The sequence below is a fragment of the Ursus maritimus genome, unplaced genomic scaffold (assembly GCF_017311325.1).
Source record: "Ursus maritimus isolate PB19 unplaced genomic scaffold, ASM1731132v1 scaffold_3, whole genome shotgun sequence".
NCBI lineage: Eukaryota > Metazoa > Chordata > Mammalia > Carnivora > Ursidae > Ursus > Ursus maritimus.
In genome coordinates, this window is record NW_024425563.1 from 12431219 (window position 1) to 12455469 (window position 24251).

The 24251-nt window shown below is 41.6% G+C and overlaps 1 protein-coding gene across 1 annotated transcript in view; it reads right to left on the minus strand.

Moving 5' to 3' along the window:
* The window catches only part of MGAM (maltase-glucoamylase), a 232736-nt gene that overhangs the window by 43675 nt on the left and 164810 nt on the right, over positions 1–24251 (minus strand). The window contains exons 7-22 of the mRNA XM_008697325.2: positions 23669–23763; positions 16323–16443; positions 15027–15136; positions 14322–14473; positions 13563–13734; positions 11766–11865; positions 9477–9589; positions 9060–9185; positions 7436–7567; positions 7165–7281; positions 6834–6947; positions 5669–5753; positions 4203–4320; positions 3085–3256; positions 1309–1425; positions 605–759 (exon numbers count right to left, since the gene is read on the minus strand). Of these exons, the coding sequence (XP_008695547.1) occupies positions 605–759; positions 1309–1425; positions 3085–3256; positions 4203–4320; positions 5669–5753; positions 6834–6947; positions 7165–7281; positions 7436–7567; positions 9060–9185; positions 9477–9589; positions 11766–11865; positions 13563–13734; positions 14322–14473; positions 15027–15136; positions 16323–16443; positions 23669–23763 (1999 nt within the window). The remainder of the gene's footprint in view (positions 1–604; positions 760–1308; positions 1426–3084; positions 3257–4202; positions 4321–5668; positions 5754–6833; positions 6948–7164; positions 7282–7435; positions 7568–9059; positions 9186–9476; positions 9590–11765; positions 11866–13562; positions 13735–14321; positions 14474–15026; positions 15137–16322; positions 16444–23668; positions 23764–24251) is intronic.

Genomic DNA, 24251 nt, shown 5'->3' on the forward strand with positions numbered 1-24251 from the left:
AACAACAACAATAACAACAATAATATTTATACCAGATATGTGCCTGAGAGTCTAGCATGTCAGACACCTAAGGGAGTTAACTGCATTTTGACTCAGAAAGCCTCTTAAGTGGCCTTTTTCAGGGTCAAGTTGGAGATGCTCACTGGCTGGCAGTAAACATTCTGGAACTCCAGAAATCATCTGTAATATTCTTATTCATGTGTAAATGACAGGTTCATCCTAGGGCCTGAACATAGTGCATTACACCATCCTGTTCAAACTATCAAATCCTTTAAACGAAGAATCAAGAAACGAAGGAAAAAAGAACTTAAATGATGTGTCTAAGATAGAGAGTTAGATCGTAGCAGAACAAAGACCCCAAAGTCCCGCGATTTTAATCTACTTCTATCCCCAAAAGGGAACAGGCTATACCACTTAAATACACCTCTAGAACAGTACGGAGGCAGCAGTGGCCTTGCAAATACCAACTGAGTATCCCAGTTAAAAAAATACATAGGTATCTGAATAGCCACTCGAAGTGTCTCGATGCTCACTCCGATATTTGATGAAACAGTCCATGTCGCTAGTCACGTTAACAAAACCCCTTTGGATGCGGGGAACTTACTCATGCAGAAGAGGCCTGGCCACCGTGTCCCCCCGGCTGTGGGCGCGGTAGAAGAGGGTGTAGAGGTAGGGTAATAGAGTGTAGCGGATGGTAAGGTAGTGCCTGGAGGAGTTCAACAGCAGAGAGTCGGCTCCAAAGGAGGCAGGATCCTGGGCCTGGGAGGAACAAGGGGTTTCCACTGTGATCCGGCTATGAATGACAGAAGCATCTGGAGAACTCCAGACCCCATTCATAAGAAACCAAGAGTTTCCTTCTCCAAAGACCTGGGGCCTAAGGTATAAACTCGGCCTCTGAGCAGTACAGGTGGGCAGAGGGAGATCGCCGTAAGGCCATTCACCGCTTGGCAACTCGACCAGCCTAATTCACGCTTAGGACTGCTCTCTCAGGACGTTGCCATTTCAATCATTTTGAAGTACTTCCTCATCTGATTCTCATTACAAAATGAGCAATGTAGACAGAGAATACAGATGTTTGATTAAAACCTTCACAGCCTCACCATCTCCTTGACCGCAGCAGCACCAAGAGCAGACTCTGTGACAGCAGAGCATTTTAATGGCATGTAAGAGGTCCTGGTTAATTGCAAATTAGCCTAAGTGAAGTGCCAGGTAGGAGGCTGGCTCACCAGACGTCTTGGTGAGGACGCAGACAGATCCCGCTCTAACGTATGCCAAATTTGTTTTGATCATGTCTCCTGGGAGACTTACCTTGTAGCCTTGGCCATTGTGATTCCTGGAAAATGGATAAAATGCCCCCAGCTGCATCCACCGCCTGCAGAGCTCCTCAGTGGTGTCCAGCGCAAAGCCACATATGTCAGCACCCACCTGCAAGGACACACAGACAGAACGTATACCTCACTTCCATTATCCCGCCCCCTTTGCTTCCCAGGGACTTCCCAACTGCACTCTGCCAACTTTTACTGAGAAGACTTATAGAGTGTGATCAGAATGGGGTCACATCACATGTTCACTCTTTATGGTTTTTTTTTTTAAGAGAGGGGAGTTGGGAAGGGGCAGAGAAAGAGGGAGAATCTTAAGCAGGCTCCATGCCCAGCACACAGCCTGATGTGGCTCCATCTCACAACCCTGAGATCATGACCTGAACCGAAATCAGGAGTCAGATCTTTAAGCAACTGAGCCACCCAGGCACCCCTCATGTCTACTCTTTATAGTCAGATGATTATGAGTAAGTTACTTCATCCTTCTGGGCCTCAGTTTCCTCATTTTGTTAAAGTGGGCATTAATTAGCTACACAGGGTTTTAGTAAATGACATAATGGAAGTAAAACACTTGACATACAATAGCTTTTGTTTTTTAAAAGGTTTACTGATTTATTTGAGAAAGAGAGAGAGTGGTGGGGGCATAGGGAGAGGGAGAGAGAGTCCCAGGCAGACTCCCTGCTGAGGGTGAGGCCCGACACGGGGCTCGATCCCATGACCCCAAGACCATGACCTGAGCCAAAACCAAGAGTCGAACATCCAACCAACCACGCCACCCGGGTGCCCCGACACAACAGTTTTTTGATGGGTAGAACTTAAATTACTGCTGATGTTATTTTGACTGCACCGCAATCAAAATTAACTTTCCAAAGCCTAAATCTGACTCCATCAGTCACGTATTCAAACATCTCCAGGTTCTCCTCACAGCTTAGCTAGCAGCTCCTCAAAACCTGGGTCCAACACACCTTTCCAGCATCATTTTCCACTCCAGTCCTACAAACCAATCCTTGTAAACACATCAAATTCTCCCCTTATTGCTCTTCCTCATGTTTATTTCTCAATCTTAAAACAACTTCCCCATTAGTCTGATAAAATAAGCCCACTTTTCAAGGGTAAACTCAAGTGCAACCTGTTCCATGAAGTTTCTCCTGACCCCTTGCCCTGACTCCCTGTGTTCCTGGTAATCTTGTCTGAATTAAAAAGTCTCTTTCTCAGGATTTCCCTCAACATTTAATTATATGTCCCTAGCTTGCCATAATTATTTGTTTATATATTTTATATATAAGGGGAAAGGGAAGGTGTTTCTGTTACTATATTTATGCTTTTCTCTACCTTCACCATACATACCTAGCTTAGTACCTCGCACACAGTAAGAGCTCCATAAATATATACTTTGAATTTAACTAAAAGATGTCAAAGCCACCTCTAGGGACCTGGTAAAGTGTTCTCATGTGGGTGCTAGATACACAGATGTGTTCAGCTTATAAAATTCATCAACTGTATACTTAAGTATATGTGTACTTTTTTGTGTGTATGTTATACCTTAATAGAAAAAATATTCCAACAATAGCTCAAGGTTGCACTATCTTAATAAGTCAGTACAGGAAAGAATGTTATAGTATCAGAGACATACTGATGTAGATGAAACCATTGTTCTCAAGACATGAAGTCCCTGGGCCAGGAAGGGTAGGAGAGGTGGGCTTCATGCTACGGGAATTTCCTAGAGTGAGGCTTTCTGGGGATTGAGGTAGGGATGTGGACTCACCATTGGGATACCAAAAAGGCTGAATTCCAGCACGCCAGGGATAGACCACCGAAGATCATCCCAGGTGGCTGCGTTGTCTCCTAACCAGTGGGCAGCAAACTTGCCAGATCCCGCAAAGGTAGAACGGGTTATAATGAAACTTCTCTTATTTGGGAGCACAGTCTTGACAGCTCTAGAAAGGGAGAGAGACTTAAGGAGTCAATGTGTGATCTCAGCATGTCTCAGCCCCACAGATACAGTGACAATGCCAAGGATCATTGTCTTTTAGTGCCCTCCCAGCAGATTTGAGTTGCTGTGAAAGCAGATTGCACCGTTAAATATGCTTCCATTTTATTTTGTTTTGTTTTAAGGTGTTTTATGCAATCATTAAATCTACAATTTCCAAGATTTTTTAAAGCAGCCTTGAAAAGGCTAGTAACTATAGGTATACAATTTTTATGGAAAATTTAATTTTACATAGATGTATATACATTGATCTTTCATGTTGTGTGATTTTAAACATACATGAAAAGTGAACTTATGAACAGCCTTTTGGAGCTTAAATTCTTTTTAAGTAGAGACACTTTGGGTGTAATTTTGTAATAAAAAAAGACATTTTAAATTTATATATACATGTGTGTACTTTTATAAGTAACTATAAATATATATCTAGATTTTTTTAAGGATTTATTTATTTTGAGAGAGAGAGAGAGAGAGAGAGAGCACTAGCGGGAGGGGCAGAGGGAGAGGGAGACAGAATGTCAAGCAGTATCTAAAACCCTGAGGCACATGAAGTCCACAGCCATACTCCATACAGTGCGGCAGAGAGGAAAATACATGGATTTCAGACTCAGGCAAAAATGACTTAAAAGGTGCTTTTACAAGGTATTAACTGTTTGCACTTCATCAAGTTACTTCTCTTTATTTCTTCTAGCCTTCCATTCATTCATGTATTCATCCATTCTCTCATTTTATACATTCCACAAATATTTACCGGATTCCTTCTTCCCTATGTGCCAGGTAGTTTCTTCATTCACTCAGTAATAATAACCATATTTATCTGCAGAGTTCTTAAAAATAACACGCTGGCACCTGGCGTCTAACAAAGATCAATAATCTGATCATGTGGGAAGTCTTACTCTGCCGTGGCGATCGCCATGGAGTAGCCGTACAGATTGTGGACGTCATACTGCTTGCCCCAGTGCTGCACTGCGTCCATGCAGAGACTCTTGCAGAACAGGTACCCATCCAGGATTCCTGGGGCAAAAGAGGGAATCAGTCATTGACAGCCTCAGGTGCACCTTCCCTGCTCCCGGACTACCCAATGGCAGAACCGGAAATGACAGCACTCTAGGCAGGGATGATTGGGGCCGTCCGGTAAATGATCACACAGCTTCCTCACTGTCAGAGGGCTATCCGTTTGGAGTAGCTTCTCTGATATATAAATAAGCTGTGCTGCCCCATACACACTATTCCACCCCAGGTGCTCACGTGACTCAAGGCAGGCACCTGGAAGCCAGAGGACCCAGTTAGACTTGAGGTTTAATCTGACTTCTGCAAACTGAGCCAAATCACATGGTCTGAGAATAGAAATATTGGATGAAAGTGTAAATTAATTGTTCACCCCTTCTCTCCACTGATCAGAGAGTAAAAAGGCTGCCTCCCCAATCTATCTCACGCTTCTATTCTTTTCTGCTCCCACTGTACCATTCTGACTCAGATCCAAATTACCTTTGCATCTTAACTACTCCAATAGCTTCTTAATGGCTTATTTACTTCTGATTATTGATCTTCGAATTCATACTGCACACTAATGCCAGATTAATATTTCCAAAACCATTCGACTATCCTATAACATAAATAGCTTCCATGACCAAAAGAATGAAGTGTGAACTGTTTCACCTCCCATGCAAATCCCTGGCCCATCTGCCCCAATTCCTATCTTCTCACCAGACCACAAGTCTTCATAAGATGCTATAATGCTAGCACCTCGTTCTTATCTTTATCAAGATAAAATGTATCTGTGAGCCTCTTGCTTTCTTCAAACTACAATAAATGCTGTGATTCCAGGGCCATACCCTGAGAGATGGTATTGCTCAAAGTTCAATCAGAGCTCACTAGCGTCATATTCACGGACTCTGACTTCGACCTTCAAGGCCATGAGTTCTGGCTTCTTTTCATCCTACATTTCATGTCTGTTCTTCACATTCTGATATCACCAGACTTTACCCTCATCCGAAGACCAAGCCCAGTTATATGGTCTCTTTCTAGTAAGCCCTGACCTTGGGGGATATACACTAGAGAGTAATACAAACTAACCACTAGCCTCTGGCTTCTGCACTGAACGTTCTCCGGACCTTCCCCTAGAAACAGCTTAGACTGTCGGTGGAAAGACTAGTGGTCCCCTTTGAATTTATGCCTCATTTAGGAAAGCTTGGAGTGCTTTGATTTTCTTTCCTAATTTTCTGTATATATTACCCGCATTTTCCTCTCCCTACATATGTTTATACACAAACTCCCTTGCCAGGTAGTTCATATCTATCCTTATGAATGTAAAACACCAAATACGCATTGCCACTTTAATTATACTACCACCAAGACTTACTAGGAGTGAATGGGGGATAATTTAGATTGCTCGTGGAACATCCTGAAACGGAACCATCGACGAAGTTGGAGAGTTCATTCATATCCTATAAGACAAAGAGCAAAACTACCACAAAGAAAAAGTAACATGCCCCCTTATGTTGTACTGATGTTTGTCTCCTTTTTCCTTTTTTTTAAGGAATCAAAGAAATGATTCCAGATATTTTTTTCTTTAAAGAGGTTCTCATGCACGTGGAGGGGAATAGATGTTCCTGTCTTTTCTATCCATTGAAGGTTTCCCAGAGAAAGTTCTTAAAATCCCTTCAAAATGCTGTATGTCTATAATCATGGGAAATGAAAAATTTTCAAAAACATTAGGTGAAAAAAGATCTCAATTTATATGATTCCATATATATCAACTTATACATTCTCTGTATATCCAAATATAGCTATGAATGCACACACATATAAAAAAAAAATATATATATATATACACACACAAATACATACATAGAGAGAGTGAGAGGGCGAGCCCATGCCAGCAGCTGGGCGGGTGAGGGGTCTGGGAACATGTGTACCAAAACGTTGACGGTGGATGTCTTTGGTTGATAACATTTTAGAGGGCTTTTGCTTTCATCTTTTTAGCTCTCTGTATTGTTCAAATTTTCTACGTTTCTCTTCAAAATAGAAAAAAGTTCAACTCTAGAGCTCCCTAAATTTTGCTGAATATCTGCTTTGCATTTGTTTTCATTTGATATCATGGGTGACATTTGTCTTTACCACCCCCATGGTTTTGTCATGCACCTGGGGACCGATCAATTTGTCCACCATGTCCAAAGGAAAGAGCCCTGAACTGGAGATTGAACAAACCGTGTACTTTGTGACAATGTAAGGCATATATGACTGATTTTTACATCATTCAGCTTATTCATTTTTAAAAGAAGAGCTAGATTCAGAAAAAAAAAAAACAAACAACAAATTTCTGAGTTTACTTCCAGGTCTAATGGTCTGATTTAGATTCTAAGCTACATGTTTCAGTAAGATTATTTAATAGTAAGATAGGGACTATCAGAGTTACTGCCCTATGTGCTTTCTTCTCCTCTTCCCACCATGTTCCTTGACTCAATGATATAGATACACACAGTCTGAACATTTGTCACTGAATATTCAGAGTATTAAGAACTCACAATCCAGATCCCATCAAACTCTACTTGGTTGTAGAATAGCTCGAATTCGTTTGCCCACCAAACAGCACAACTGGGGTTGGTGAAATCAGGAAACACAGTGTTTCCAGGCCAGACCTGCAGGAGAAAAAGAAAAGCACTGAACAAAGTCAATTAAATGAATATAGAGCTAGATGGCTGGTAGGGGTCTGGGGATGAGGGCACAGGGGCAAGTGTATCCCCAGCATATATAAGGCATCTAAAAGTATCAAGACAACTACACACACACAAACACACACATACACTCACTCTGCCACAGCCCTGCCACCAGCCCCCAGGTCCCCTATTCAGTTACCTCCCCAATGAGTGGAGTCACCCCATCTGAAGCATTCACCCATATCTTCATGCTGGAACCCCTGTCGTACGGGCCGTAGGGGTTGCTGGGGGAAGAGTTGTTGGAGATGGCTGGATCCTAAGAAGAGGACAAATACAGTGAAGGACCTAGCTTCAAGCTCAAGGCACAGAAAGGAGACTGGGAAGTGGGGGGCGAAAGACAGGGAGGTGGCTGCAAAGCCAAGGAAGAGCAAGCACCTGATGGTCCCTGGGAAAAGGAGGACGGCACGTACCACAATGATGACCAATTTCTGACTGTTACTGTGTAACTCCTTAACAAACTCAGGGAAGCCTTTAAAATTGACTGGGTCATAAGTGAAGTCCTTCCTCTCATCCATATAATCAATATCGGCATGCTGAACGTCCTGAAAGCGTACCCAAAGGTCACAGTTTAGGGCTCCAGAATTTCCCTGTTCAAATGACCCCATCAAATCATCACTGTTATTATGCACCATACACACTGACTCCATGCCAGCCTCGAAACCAGGTTCTTGATCAGTCCCTGGCATCTAAGTGCTTCTTTTCCAATAGTAATTTCAAAAACAGAGGACCCGCTGTGTCCCTAAGGCCTGACCCCACCCCTGGAATCAGGTTAACTGCATCACCCCCTTGTCACCTGGGCCCCTCCAGCACTCAAAACCAATCTAACAAACAAACCACAACAATCACAACAAATTACTAAGGCTATCAAAAACAGAAGGGAGGGGTGTGGGGGGATGGAGTAACCGGGTGATGGGTCTTAAGGAGGGCATATGTTGTCATGAGCACTGGGTATCATATGCAACTAACGAATCGTTGAACACTACACCAAAAACTACTGATATACTACATGCTGGCTAACTGAGAATAATAATAATAATAATAATACCCATATCCACACCTAAATCCTACCCCATCCACAAACAGAAGGGGAGAAGAGACTCTCTGTCCTACATCCCCCTCATTTTACTGCCCTGTGTCTTCTCTTTTGTTGTTTCTCTTCTAACTCAAGTTTTTTGGCACTTATTTTTTCCTAATTTTACCTGTATGAAAATAGTGGCACCCAGAATGAAACTGACTCTTGCTCTAGGACCTATGCGTCTGCCTCCAAGGGAAAGGGGTAGGGAAGAGAAGAGGATTATTCCAGAGACTATTGGGCTTTTTCCTTTGCCCCTCTTGAAAAGCCTCACTCTCCATGAAAGAACAGACATGTTCAAATTTAGCCATTGAAAATGTTAAAATATTCTATTATTATATGTATGTACTATATGCTTTTTGCTCACTTAAACTAGGGAAAGAAATGTTTTGAAAAGTCAAGTAAAAACACATTATATAAATGTAGTCAATACAGTAGCATAAGCAAATTTTACTAATAAAATGTTATAAGAAAAACAGAGACAGGGGGGCGCCTGGGTGGCGCAGTCGTTAAGCGTCTGCCTTCGGCTCAGGGTGTGATCCCAGCGTTCTGGGTTCGAGCCCCACATCGGCCTCCTCTGCTCGGAGCCTGCTTCTTCCTCTCCTACTCCCCCTGCTTGTGTTCCCTCTCTCGCTGGCTGTCTCTCTCTCTGTCAAATAAATAAATAAATAAAATCTTTAAAAAAAAAAAAAAAAAGAAAAAAAAAAAGAAAAAGAAAAACAGAGACAAACAGATTGTCTCCTAACCCCAAAATTGTGGTCTCTAAGTATCTTTTCCTACTGAAAAGAACTAGTTCCTTAAAGGAATGGCCAGCGCAGCAAAGAAGTCTAGCGTTCTGTATATATAAAAATCTTTTTATTATATATATTAAAAAATAACTCAGGGGGAGACATTATAAGCAGTTGTTCTTATTCCCCAAGGGAATTCCTTTATTTCCAGAGTTGGTTTAAAGCCCTACTTACGTAAGGGAGCCCTGCTGCACGGTTTCTGTCCACGACTTCCTTCAAGCTCCCTAGTGTTCCATAATCATAACGACTGAGGTGAAATCCAAGTGTCCAGTATGAGGGAAGGGTTGGCCTTCCAATGAGCTGAAAGAAGTATGCGAAATAAAAGCAAAAATACTCGATTTTTAACAAAACTTTGTAAGCATTGGTTTGGGGGCACAAGACAACTCCAATTTCCTACACACCATTTCATGAATGCTGGAATGTTAGTCTATTTTCCTAGCCCCTTCATAAATCATTGAGGGTGCGATCGATTTGTAGTACCAGATTGATACGAGCAGATCTTTGTGCCTCGCATCTGCACATTAAATTTACTTTTCTTTGTGCTCCTTAGTTTTTATTTCCTCAGTTGTAATCATGATATTGTAAGTTTACCTCTAGATACTCTTGAACAACTTGCTCTGGAGTGTTTCCCAAAAACACATAGAAGTCAAGAACGCCCCCGATGGTGCGGTAAGTGATGGCTGGGGCAGGCTGGAGGGTAACCTCTTGAAAGATTGAAAAGAGAAAAAAAAATTAAAATTAGAATTTACTCTAGAGTAATGACTACAAAGTTCTAGACCAGAGGATTACCAATCATCTGAATATTAAGAAAGTGAATCTAACACCTCAAATTTTCTATACAAAGGGACACATTCTGATGATCACAGCACGTGAGAGGCAAAGCATTTGTTCTATGATCGATTTTGATAATTGGTGACTTGAGCGTCCTCACTCCCATGTCAGGACTCACAGTTTCATGAAAAAGCAATCAGTTTCATGAAAGGGTCTAGACTAAGTCACTGTCGCACAGAAGTTATTTTAAGCTGAAGACATTTAAGTTTCTGAAATCCCTTATCAACAAAAAGCTGGGCTTCCCAGAAGAACTCAGTTGTCATAAATTCCCACCCCTGGAGTAACTCTAATCTTCTCTGAGACAAAACATAACCACCACCCCCAAACAGACATTGTCACAAGAATATCCTATCCCTCAACTGTTCTCCAAAGGGCTCCTTTATCTTTCCAAAAAGTCATTTGTTTTCCCATAAGTACCCTTTTTCCCCCTCCCATTTGTGTATCAGGGTGAAATATAAGCCCCAAATTCTAACCACCCCTCTGAGAAGTTACTCTTTGCTGAGCACTCTACTGTGTACCCATGCTGCACATGTAAATAGCCTGTCTTTTCTCTTGCTAACCTATCTCTTAGTTTGACTCACAGGCCCCCAAATACTGGACTGTCAAGGGCAGAGAACAGTGTTTCTTCTCTGACCATCCCAACTACAGAACTCACTGCTCCCGCCCCATACCCCATCATCGTTGCAGGAATGTAACCCAATGAGACACACTGAAGTACGAGCCTCAGTGAATCTCACATCAAGAAAGAGCTAAGCTAAAAAAAAGTCAGAGATTACATTATAAACTCCAAATCTCTCTAAGCCCAAATCACAATTCTCAGAGGTGAAGTCTCCCCATAGCCTTGGTTTGCATTTAGGAATAAAAGGCTTCAAGATCTACTGAAATGTACTCTTTGGTCATAAGAACAACTCAGTTGTTGTTATGTATCTAAAATACTGGGACCTTTCTCTTTAAGCCTGACTCAGCTTGTTTTCTGGTTCCTTCCAACACCCAAACTGTACAATCCTTGTACTATCTCAGTCGATTCTTAGACTATTAAGTATATAAGAAGCATTTCAGGTTACCTAGAGTGAGTCTCAAACAATCTACAGTGAAGGATCAGAGATTTATTTTTTAAGTGTCCAATTCTTTGCAATCTGATACTTTCTGCAAAATAACGTGAGAACAAATTACTAGAAAAGGGTTCATGCACGCACTTGGATGCTACAGCAATGTTTACTTTCCATTTCTAGCCTCATCTTACTGTAGACCGGAAACAGTTTGTGACCATCCGTGGGCCATGCTTTGAGCAGCTCTGATCCAGTCCACTGATTCTCAGTTGAGAAGAGGTAGGGATCAATATCCCGTCAACACTGGGAGATTCTAGTACATCTCCTCTTCCCCTGTGGTGATTGATTCACTGCCACTGAGATCCACTGTTACTAGTGCAAGCAGAAAAAAAGTAGAGAATCGTTGATCCAGTCTAAATCTTCAAAGATGGGGAAGCTAGCTACTTTCTGGAATCCTAGGATGTTACACTGTTTGGTCTAAAACAAATTGATCTTGCAGTGCATGACCCTTGCCACTCCACTTTGCCTTGCTGCCTTTGGATTATCTGAATGAAATATTCACTGCTCAGCTGCAGCTCCCTGGTTAGGCCCTGGTTAGGCTTTACATTACACTACTGTCATCATGAGGCAAGGGCATTTGGCTGTTTCCTAGCAGAGTTTATATCAACCCCTCAACTGGATGAAAGTCTAAAGAAGGAAAAGAACAAATTGGTAGAAACTGCCTCTGAGTAGATTATAGGAAAGACTTAGTTGTTTTAACTCTACAATAGAAAATATTCCAAAAGAGGTAACCAGATTCAGGAAAATCATAAGCTAGGAGAGAAAGCCCTACTCATGGCTACCATGTAACAACAGGTAATGAACCAGGGATGGGACAATCAAAGAACATGCAAGTGCCTGAGCTATGGCTCGGCCATTCCTAAAGGGCTCCATTCCTTTTATCATAGTGCTGAAAACTGCTCTTATGCATTTTTTCATGAATATTCCTTTAGTCTTTTACCCATGGCATTGCTGTTCATCAGAAACACTCCAAAAGACAATCCGCTAGCATCTTCAAGACACAGGAAGAATGTCTGTGTTCCATACAAGTTAGTTCCATCCTGCAGAAAGAAAATTAAAAAATAAAAAACTTACCATCTAATAATCTAAACCCCAAATGGCTAGAAATGACTTAAGAAATCATTGTTAATCATGTGAGCAACTGACAGGGAACTCATGGTCAAAGAAGACACAGATAAATCTTCAACATATCATGTCTAGATTTGGTTGATGTCAATCAAGTATTCTCTAATTGAATTGAGTCAGTTATGATCATTTATCCAGTAGAAATGTGATACCTGTTAAAATGTGGGAGAACAAGAATTTTGAAACCGTAGTTCAAAAAATCTCTTCTCCCAAAGATACTTAACCTAACCCCATTTTCAAAAGCTTTATCAAGACTTAATATGAACCTGACATCTTTCTAATCTGCAACTAGAGGGAGCTCAAGGTATCTTGGTCTTCTAGTCTTTCTGAAGTCTAGACTTCAGAACATGAGCTGACCTTTTAAGACTTTAGAACAGCAGTTCTCAATCTGGGGCTGCATCCCAGTCCAATTAAAACAGAATCCCTGGGGGTGGAAGCAGGCATTGATATTTTGTTAAATTTCTCCAGGTGATTCCAATGAGTAGTCATGTTTGAAATCCCTGCTCTAGAAGGGCATTTCTCAAAATTTGGTGTGCGTAGAAATTACATATGAGTCTTACTTAAATGCGGATTCTAATTCAAAGGAAGAAAGAGCCCACATTTCTGACGTGGTGATGCCCATTTGAATAGCAAAGGTCTCGGGCTCCTTATTAAATAATTTCCGGATGAGCTTCTCTGACTCAACACTTTTTCTCTTTCTGATAGATACATGGTAGAGTAAGGAGCATGGGCTTTACATTACAGAGGCCAGGGGTTAGATCCTATCTCTGTTACTTCAAACCTTTTTTAAACATTGGGCTATTTCTGAGCCTCAGTTTCTCACCTGTTAAATGGAGTCAATTATGCTTAATTTTTTAGGGTTCTCTTGGTAAAAAGAGATCATAATTAAAAGAATCACTTAATAAATTATTCCAATGATCTCCTTTATCCAGAAACTAGTTCTACTTAATCAGGAAAGTGACTGAACAAGAACTGTAGGTAATATTGCTGAGCCTAGAAAGTAACTCTGATTTGGATTTTCACAAAGCAATATAAAAACTAAAACAAAACCAAAATCAAACAAAACAATAACAACAAAACTCTATTTCTTTTATTCTTTCACTGCCCCAAACATTATTCATACGGGAATGAGCAAGCTTCTTAGCTGATATTTTATCCTATTTTGCTGACAAACCTGGTACGAGTTGGTGATTTATAAAGGTCAACCTAAAATACATGGAGATTATAACCCTCCAATTGTGCAGAGTCAATATTAGTAATGTTTTCTCCACAACTAGTTAGTTCAAAAGGAAAATAAAACAAAGGGTAGTTGGCATTTATTTAGCACTTTCTATGTGGCAGACACTCTTGTAGAGACTCTGTAAGGATAAATTCCTTTAATTCCCCTCAAAACCCTATGAAGGAAGTATATTCCTCCTGTTCTATAGATGAGAAACTGGAGACGCATAGAGGTAACTCGCCCAGAACCACACAACTGGTGAGTGGCAGTGCCAGAATTCAAACGTAAGCAGCCTCACCCTAGAATCTCACTCTTAACTATCATTCTGTACTGTAGGAGTGATCTTCAAGAAGGCTGACCTTCAGTGAGGAGGGGCCCATCCCAAAAGCTTACCCCATTGGGGGTTGTGTCCCTGGCAAACATGGACCAGGTCTTCCAATTCATATCATGCCGGTACTGTTGGTGCACGTGTTCTCCCAGACCATACACGTTAGCGCTGGGCAGTCGGGTGGAGAGCTGCAGGAACTGATCAGCAAACAGGAGGGGTCCGATGCCTGAGTCCAACCTAGACTCCGATGCAAAACGCAGGGACAGGTGGGCAAGTAGAGTGGAGAGGGCACACACAACCTTTTAGAAAAATGTCCTTTATATTTTAATGACTCCTATCCCCTGTTTAACTGGCCCCCTTTGCCCTCCTGTGATGTTTTCCCAAGGACACCAAGAGATCAGGACTTCTTTTTCCCTTAGACATCCTACTACATGGCCAAAATATTATTCTTGTGTTATAGTAGATATTCTGTAAATAGCTACTGATGGATACATGGTTAGATGGATGGCGGAAAGGGAAAAATAAAGAGGAAAAAATGATCACACAGTAATAAAAAAGAAAAGGAAAAAAAAAAAAGGACCCAGCCCAGTGCCTGGTCTATAATAAATGCTTAGTAATAACCGCCACAACAAAAGAAGCAGCAGGAGGAGGAGGAAGAAAGAGGAAGGAAGAAGAAAGTACACATTCGGAAAGTCTGGTCAGGAACAGTGGGCTCACAACCTTCAGGAGCACTGTTGCGATGCATGCCCCCTTCCTCAGGCTTGTGGACCTCCCTCCCCCATGTCTTTCCTACTCAGATCCCCAGACAGGTTTTCAAAACGTACAGAACACGATTATTGCTTCTTCTGATCACTCTGATGCTAAATGGCTGTTTGGAGACCGTAACGTCGTAAGTCAAGGGAGACGCAGCATCTCCTCCGAAGGGTTGCACGTGCTCATGAGGTACTTCGTACCTGTCCTTGCTCTGGTCAGTTAGCTGCCCGGGACACGAAGGGAAAGAAAGCCAAAATGAAAACTCCTCAGCATTTCCAAAATAGAAACCTCCCTCCCACCAGAAGTTCTTCCCAATGACTGTGCTCATGATACTGAACTCAGGTACTGATCCAAACGGCATGAGGTCCAAGGTAGATGTATCCATTATACTACCAAATTCAAATGCTGAACGCTTGGGCAGAAGTTAGTCTTTTGGTATAAATAGACACTGTAAGTCTGCAGAGATGGACTAGCTCTAGAACTTTCACAGCTGTGACAATTCTTTTTCTTTTCCCTCCTGACTACATTTCACATGGTATCAGGGACAAATAAATGAAAGCCAAATTTTACCAGTTGACTCTATAATCTATATTCAGGAAGTTACCACACTGAAGGAAGGCTACAGACGCCTTCAACATATAGGTACTAAGTAAGAATAACGTCAGTAGAGAAAAATGCCTCTGTTAGCAACACTGTCAATCTTGTAGTAACTGAGGCCATCAGGTAGAGAATGAGCACTTTTCAAAAAGATTTTTAAAGAATAAACAAACCGCAACCTTAAAATGGAAACGATTGGACGTCTGGTATTCTGCTGTGAGAAGGACATTGTTGACATCATTTCCAAATAGGGATGGAGAAGGCAATCTTTTCAACTGGGCTGTGAATCCTAGTATGTAGAGGGAAAAAGGTTTACATAGCTGGCTGTGTAAACTCGCAAGAAGTAGCCATATTTATGTCAAAGGGGCTGTGAAAAGCCTTTATTTCTCAAAAGAAGGGAAGAGATAGATGTCTACCCATCATATGCTACCTTGGGCCAGATTGTGACACTAGACGCTGTCACTACCTTACCCATGCTTCTCGCTTACAAAATCAGCTTGAAATGTCCCCCGAAAGGCCTAATCCTCATTCTATCAGTCCATCAGCCATTCTGTGTTAATCACATACCCTTTACACATGAAAATAACTGAGAAGGAACGGTGTGTGTGTGTGTGTACACACATCATTATACATCTATATACATACACATACATATACATACATATATACATACATATGTATGTACATATATATATACATATACATATATATACACATACATATTCATATATATGTATATATATACACATACATATTCATATATATATAAACACATACATATTCATATATATATATATAAAAAGAATGATTCCTTCTCAGTTATTTTCATGTTATATTACAGGTGATCATATTACACTAATACCATCTTGCAGGTTCCATGTAAGCCAGGTGAGAACTGAGACTGTATTAGAAAAGGCCGTCAGGCCAACACCCTTGGAGGGGCAGCATACTTCTTCCTTTATGCTAACAGCTTCCCCAAAGCAGCCACCCGCTGTTATCTCCCAGAATGTTCATTATTATCCTCTGCATTTTAGGATAGGAGAAAGAAGAGGAGACATTTAGTCCATGAACACTGACATTGACTAGCTCACTTTCATAAAATGTTTATGAAGTTGGAATTGTTTCTATATCATCAAAATCACATTGTATTAGAGTTGTAAGTAGTCTTAGAGGTTACTAAGTTCAAGTCCCTTTCTTTAAAAGTTAGAAAGTTGGGGACCAAAGACGTCACGATGTTTGTACAAGGTTACCAAGGGACATATAGTAGAGCCAGAAATAGACCATGTGTCCTAACTCCCAAGACAGGATTTTTTTTCCTTGATGCCAAAATAGACCCTAGCACTCGCCTAAGCGCAGTGCCCACCTTCTGTCACAGGTGTTAGTGTGGCTGCGCAGGGTGACACTCTGCAGGCCGCTAAGGCTTTCCTCTGCAGCAAACAGAGGGTCGGGAGCTCCCACCTCATTGTCTGGCTTACCTGCATTTGTTTTTACAAGGTCACCCTCCATCTGGTAACCATGACTTGTAGAATAGTAGCACCAGGGCACACTTATGGTCCCCTGAGGTCTCCAGCAGCACCCACGCTGATCACATGTGGCCTGAAATAAGAGATTAGTCAAATAATTCCATTTACTTGTAGAACATTATCATTTATAAATATATTTTGAGCTTGTGGTATCACTGACCTCATTTTATAATGCTACTTAGAGAAATTGGGCTGTATCCCAGTCAATGCACAGCTTGTACTGAAAACTATTTTTTCTGCCCAATGTCCTACCCTGTTATTGTTATTTTATAATGATTTAGGGACCGCAATGCAGTCCCATATCTGCCATCACAATAAAACTGGTAACTTTATTTAAATATCCTAAACTACAATATAGTTATATCACCAGTAACTCAAAACTAAACGTGCAGCTTCATTTATATTGGTTCGAGGGTTTGTTTGTTTTTTTAAAGAAAAGGACTTGGCTTTATTCAGAAGCTTTGAAATCAAATCAGGTTTGACTTCTAAATATGTCTATCATGTGTGTGTTACATATATGTGATAGATACATACATATGTACATAGAGTCTCTCAACTTCCCAAAGCAGAAAGTAATTGTTCCTCGAAACCCAAGGAGACTCTAATATTCAGTTAAGAAAAGTGCCCACTAGGGGCGCCTGGGTGGCACAGCGGTTAAGCGTCTGCCTTCGGCTCAGGGCGTGATCCCGGCGTTAAGGGATCGAGTCCCACATCAGGCTCTTCAGCTATGAGCCTGCTTCTTCCTCTCCCACTCCCCCTGCTTGTGTTCCCTCTCTTGCTGGCTGTCTCTATCTCTGTCAAATAAATAAATAAAATCTTTAAAAAAAAAAAAAGAAAGAAAAGTGCCCACTTTATACCACCATTAAACGACAGAATCGAGTGGACACTAAAATGAATACAATCCCTTTCTCACATCAACTAATTTATTTTGGAGGAGCAACAGGTTAACTACAAAAAACTACAAAGAAACCTCTTCCTTTTGAATGTGGACTAGACCTAGTGACTTGTAACAAACAGAATAAAGCAAAACTAATGGGATGTTGCTTCAGTTACAGAAAGATTACACCTCCTGTCTCGCTTGCTCTCTTTCCCTTGCTGTACTGGAGCACATGGCAAGGGACTAAGGGAAGTCTCTGGCCAGTGGCCTTCCGGAACTGAGACTCTCATCCAGCAATCCTGGAGGATCTCGGTCCTGCTGACAGAGCCTGAAAGGGATCATGCACGGTCCCAGCAGACACCTCAAACGCAGTTTTTTAGAAGACTTTGAGCCAAAAGCATCCAGCTATATCAAAGCCAGATTGGTGACCATAAAAACGTCAGACAATAATGTTTGTTGTGTTAAGCCGTGAAGTTTTGGGATAATCTGTCACAAAGCAATAAATAACGACTACATCCTGCCACATATTTTCCAGATGAAGAACCTGACACGGGCAGAAGTTCACAAAGGTGAAGTGACCTGCCGAAGGTTACTCAGTTAGCTCTTGGGAAGGCAAGCACCAAAAGTTAGTTCTCTTGCTATCCATTGTATTTTTTCTATACTCTGGGTAGTTTCTGTTAAGCACATTTTCAGGAGGACATGGCCATGCTTTGCAAATGATAAGACAAAAAAAAAATGGCTTAGGTATATGAACAATTGGATCTAATCACATGCTTATTTTTATGTGAATACTAATTTAAGGATGGGAAAACCGTGTCCATCTGCGGACGACGTGGCTGGGGAATCAGGCTACACTGTGAACTCCACTTCAATCAGCAGGTTTTGGTTTTCTTCCTTTCAAAGCCCACCTGGATAAAACCTCAGTACGTGAGGCAAACAGAAAGGTGCTGAAAGGGGTGTTAAACAGAATGGTTTCTGCATGCTGCCCAGAGCTTAAGAATTTCTTCATTGAACTGGAAGAGGCAAAGATCAAAGAGCGGCCAAGGCAGCCAGAAAAGTGAATGGTCTCTGCTGGCCAACTTGAAAATACCAGTTCCTGCAGTGGCCCGAAGCAGTCACGAGGAGTGGAAAGAGAAGTGTGGTGCACATGAACAGGAGAGTAAAAAGGTTGTGAGACATAGGAAAATCGTCGGAGAGAAACGCTGTACAAAATGATGATGTGAATAGGACTGAAGGCTCATAAAGAGAAGAATCAGACCCAAGACACAAATGTCCCTTTAAGTTCATGTGAGAATTTAAATTTAAGAGTAATTGCTGAAATAATACAGCATGTTTCACTTCCAATACAGTATTAAAAACTCGGGGAAAAAATCCTCAATGCAAAACAATAAGGAAAGAAGACAAGGATCTGGGGATGGGGTGAGGGACGGGTAGGGAGTAGCACCTAACGAAACAGAACAAATGGAAAACACAAGACGAGACCTCGGAAAAAAATGTATCATGTCAATTATCACATGTCATCTGCCAGTACTTTCAAGGTCACTATTCTAAAATGGTGGGAAGCACAGAGTTTAGCATAGCTCCTGGCTCACGCTTGGCAGGCATTTGCTCAATAGATTTACCTGAGCACGCTGCCTCATTTCACCGACAAAGATCTGATAGTCTGCAAGGAAACAAGACTCAGTGATCAAGTCACAGAGTTCTCCAGGAGCAAAGCCAGGACTCAAACCTGGTACTGGGGCTCCCCTAACACGCTGCTGGCCGAGGGCTACACTGTCAGTTTAAGGCACAGAACATAAGCTTAAGTCTGTATGCAGGACCTGACAGCTCACTGCTCTTCCTAGCACCATATAATGGCTCTTCACTAACGCTGTGTAAACACAGAGCAATTTTGAAGGTGGGGACTCATAATGATCTTCGCAAAATGCAGTTTGCTTGCTGATATTCATAAAACTTGACCCATGAAACACTTATTGATGAGAAAGTGGAATTTGCAAAGATATATCACAAGCCAATAAGTAAATAATAGATAGATAATTATCGAGTATGTCTGCTATAAAATATGACAACATTTCTGAATAAGAAATATGGTAACTTCTCGAATATCATCATAAAGATTACCATTAGTACTACTGTTATCCACAGAAAGGACTTGCTGTAAACTGCTCTCAGCTTACCCATTCTACAAGTTAGTTAGGACATGCAGGCTTATGTTAAGCATGTAAACCTGCTCTCCCTTATTTACATAATACATTCTTTTTTTATTATTATTATGTTCAGTTAGCCAACACACAATACATTCTAATTCTGACAATCAGTGAGTTTAAAATTACTGTCTACCAGCTCTTTCCTGAGCTGGGTATCTGGAATTGACTAAATCTTTCTGCTTCTAGCCATCAGTGCGATCTTTCAATGCTGGGATTGTGGGTAGAAGGCCTCACGAGGAAATAGAAAGTGATGCACCCTTTCAGAATGGATAGGTTTGGATAAGTATAGAGAGCGGTCTCTAAAATCTGCAGGGGGAATGGTCTATGTGCAGCTTGAGAGGCACAAAGGTTAAATAGGGTCTAAGATGACAGACTGAGTATTTGAACTCGACCCAGTAAACAGTAATGAAGTCTGTAAGTCGTCAAGCTGCATAGCAGTATGGTGAAAGTCGGCTGTCCAAGAGAGCAGTTTCAATCCTGTGTGTAATGGTACAGGCCGGGGAGACACAGAACTCAGAAGAGGCCCTGGGAGTCTGTGCGAGTAAGCCACGTGTGAGGTGGGGAAGGGCCAGCGTGACCACTGTGAGAAGGGAAATGAAGTGCTTATTCTGGGAAACATTGTTAAGGAAAATGTTTAAAATACATGAAATAGTAGCCAAAGGGCTTGAAGGGAAGAGCCAGGCAAGAGTTCCGCTGTTTCTGCCACCGAGACGAGAAGCAAAACAGAAGTACGAACAGAATCTGCTGGTGGAGGAGGGAAAGCAGATTTGATGAGGAGAGATGCGTTCAGGTGAGGTGATCGTGGGACACTGAAGTGAGATGCCCTGCAACCAGCTGCAAGCCCAGAGCTAAAAATAAGGGCTAGAGATTTTGATAAGTGGGTCATTCTTTTTTTTCCTGAGACTCGTGGCAGGGACACTTGGAGCTCTCCCAAGATGTCTCCCAAGAGTATTCCATATGGCCTGATCGATTTATGATTCCCTCCCATTACTGGGAGTTATCTACAAGAAAGAATTATCTGAAGGGGAAGTTATACTGTTGGTTCTTTATAAGTAACCCTGCAGGAGAGAAAGAGATAGGAGTAATAAAACGGTATGGCGATGGCCTCAACACTGGAACATTGCACTAGCCTGGTATCATATTCATAATTTCCTCCCACTCCCCTACTCCACACAGCCATGTACCTCCTTTTAACATGTACGTTATATAAATACATCATGATCCAGAGACTTGGCCTCTCCACAACAGTCTGGGGCAGCATATAGCACCCAGGATACTTAAAACATGCACCAAAATGCCCAAGATATACCTTCTATGAAGAAACAGGCCATCGGAAGTACTACCAGAGCATTTCTCACTGGCTGAGCTAAGGAGGAGCAGGCTAATGAACAAATGCCAAGGTCATAGATTAATTCAGTTGGTATAACGTATAAAAAAAGAAAAGACAAAGTTCATTTATTGAACTATAATCTTGATGTCACAGAATTTATGAAAGGTCTTACGATAAAACCCCAAAGAAACAATATTGAGGCAGTAATGACATCTGAAGTTCAACAGTCAATATCAAGATGGGGTGTTGTAGGAGAGTGAACAGACTTAGGATGCATTAGTCTTCTAGCCGGGCTTCCAAGCAACGAGGTTCCTGGCACACTGTGACGGGCCAAGTGAATGGGTGTGGATCAACGTGCCGCAAGCCCAGTGTGCCAAACATCCTGCTTAGGTTCAGCATATCTAGACCACAACTTCCCTTTCCTTTCGACAAATGGTCCTCTCTCATCAAGCTCTAATTTACCTTACCGTCTCAGGCATTATCTCCTCTCTGGCACCCACCCTATATCTTGGCCATATGGGACCATTTGGTATGTCATGGGTGTGCCCCACAATTTCCTCATCCATCACTTTGTTTACAGACCTCTTCTATTTTGAATTCACCTTCCATTCCTCCCATCTGTGTCAAAATCCTCCTTATCTTTAATTCCATATGGCCACCTTCTCTTTGACAATCATTATCTTCCACTCTGTGGTCCCCATCATATTTCTTTTATATCTTAGGACTTTTTGTTTCAGATGCCAGTTACTTTTTTACTTGGCTTATGTCCTCTACAAGAATTTATGAGAAGAAAAATATTTAGTTTAATTGAACCTATCACCCCAAATGCTGAACTTTGACATTTGGCCCCATACTGGAGTGCTCTGTTTTTTCTTTCTCCCTGGTATCTTCTTTTTCCTTTATCCCTGTTTTGATGTTCTCTTTTCTTTGTTTCTCAGTACATGATTCCATTCAGCTTTAAATGGCTGCTCCTAGCTGCTACGTATCACATCAGAAACCAGCCTCCCCTACCTGACTTCCAAGGTCTTCCAAAATTTAAATCCACCCTTTCTGTTCAGTCTTGTTTCTTCCTACTCCCAGCAGGCAATTCTCTTCACTATTCTAAGAGAAGGTCAAGTTCATTTCAGTCAGGGTAAGAAGCCAGATAAAGGGGATTGAACACTACAATAGTCTTGGTAAGGTAAGTTGGTCTAACTGGAATTATTTCCGACCTTAGCAGACTTATGGTCCAGGCCGCTGCCCTTCGGTGCCACAACAGCTGGTCAGGGCACTGCGTTTCCTGCCCAGGAGATTTCCTGATCCTTAACTATCCATCAGATTGGATCTCTCTCTTGCCTTCAACACAGCATCTGGACTTCCTGATTAGGTTTATCCCATCACTCTGCTCCAACCTTAGGCATCTTCTATATGCCAAGCTACTTATCTGGCTCTGGTTCCCTTCTCTGCCTCAACTTCCCACTCCCCCCAACCTCGGTCCATCACATCTTACGGCTGATTTCATCTGTTCTCTCTTGACTGCATTGGTTCTCATTGACTCAGCATCTACACCCAGTCAGTCAACACCAAAGGCTCAAGCTATAACTATTCCCACTTTCCACAGTTCCCCTCTCTATGACTTGGACTGAATTATGTCCTCGGAAAAGACACGTTGAAGTCCTAATCCTTATACCTCAGATTGTGATCTTATTTGGAAATAGGACTGTTGCAGAAGTAATTAGTTAAGAGGAGGTCACACTGGAGTAGGGTAAGCCTTTAATCCAATATGCCAAGTATCCTTGCTTATTCAAATGGGAAATGTGAACACAGACACACACACAGGGAGAGGCCATGTGAAGACAGAGACAGAAACTGGAGTGATGCAGCTACAAGCCAAGGAATGCCAAGGATTGGCGGCTACCACCAGAGGCTAGGAGAGAAGCATGAACGGCTTCTTCCTGAGAGCCCTCAAAAGGAAGCAACCCTGCCAACATCTTAATTTGGGATTTGTAGCTCCAGAAGCGCGAGAGAAAAAAACAGAAAAAAAAAATGTCTTTTGGTGTTAGGACCTTCAGGCAAACCAAAACAGCAACTCTCAAGAACATCAGAGATTATTCCAGCCAACTAACGATAGGATGGCTAGAGAGATAAATGTGAACGTGCTACATGCCCAGGTATCGCGTGCAGCAAGCGTCCTATCTGTGTCGGGCACAGATCTGTCATTTCATATCAGTGGACTTCATTCAGAAGGCTGTATTTTGTTTTCATTCATTCTCAGTGTAACAGGTGATCTGATATAGTGTGTGTAATGAACTTTACAATCTTAATATTCAGCTGGACTTCAGCTGATGATGAAGAAATACTGCAGTAGAGTAAATGCCCAAATGTCTGTGCTATTTTTAATCTGGTATTTATTATCTTCTTCCTTCCAAAACATGGCTCTTAAAACTTTGTCCTTATTTTAAATAATGTTTTATGCATTTGTATTACTTTTCATTGTCGATTCTAGATAGCCTTTGGGAATCATGAAAGGAGAAAGAGAGACAGAGAAAAGGCAAGAAACAGAGGCAATAACAGATAAAAGATAAATCTATTTTTAGTAGAAGTAAGTCCCAAGTCTTGCATGGGACATTCTTATGCTAAAAACATATTCATGATTTATCTGAAATTCATATTTAATTTAATCTGTCAACCCAAGGGAATTTTCTCACTCTTCCTCTCCCAAAGCTGCACTGTCACACAAGCATGGATACAGGATTCATTTGCCTGAGCCACCAATTGTTGCAATGCAAACAGTTCTCCAGGAGTTACAAACAGAAAACAAACAAACTAAACAACAGAAATTAAAACAACAAAAGCTATCCAATAGCGTAAGCTCTTAAATGAAAACAAGATCCGTAATTCAAACCTTTGTTGGTGGCTGGTCAGGGATGCAGTTTATCCGTTCCACTTCATTTACTACTGGGCACGCAGACGAATCAGGGGTGGTACTTGTCCCAGGATCTGGGATAATCCCAAAAACAAACATAAAATAACCATCAGACAGATCTAATATCACAAGCATTTAACATGATTGTCACAGTTCTCAACACCTCCAAGTACATGAACTCCACTACTGGTTGGGCATAACCCGATGTCCTTGAAATGTACACATTCACTTTAGAAAGCCTCGTTTAGTTCTTGCCGACTGTATTTACCCCTGTGTATACTGCATCATCTCCTTCTACCACCAACACTCTTCCCTTTGAGATGGTTCATATAAGACCAAGGAGTTTGGCTCCACCATTAGATCAAAGGTCACCGAGGTAAGAACCAAAGCTACCTTCTCTGGTCCAGGGGGTCGGCAAACTATAGCCCATGGGCCAAATCAGGTCACAGCTTGCTTTTTTTTTTTTAAAGATTTTATTTATTTATTCATTCCACAGAGATAGAGACAGCCAGCGAGAGAGGGAACACAAGCAGGGGGAGTGGGAGAGGAAGAAGCAGGCTCA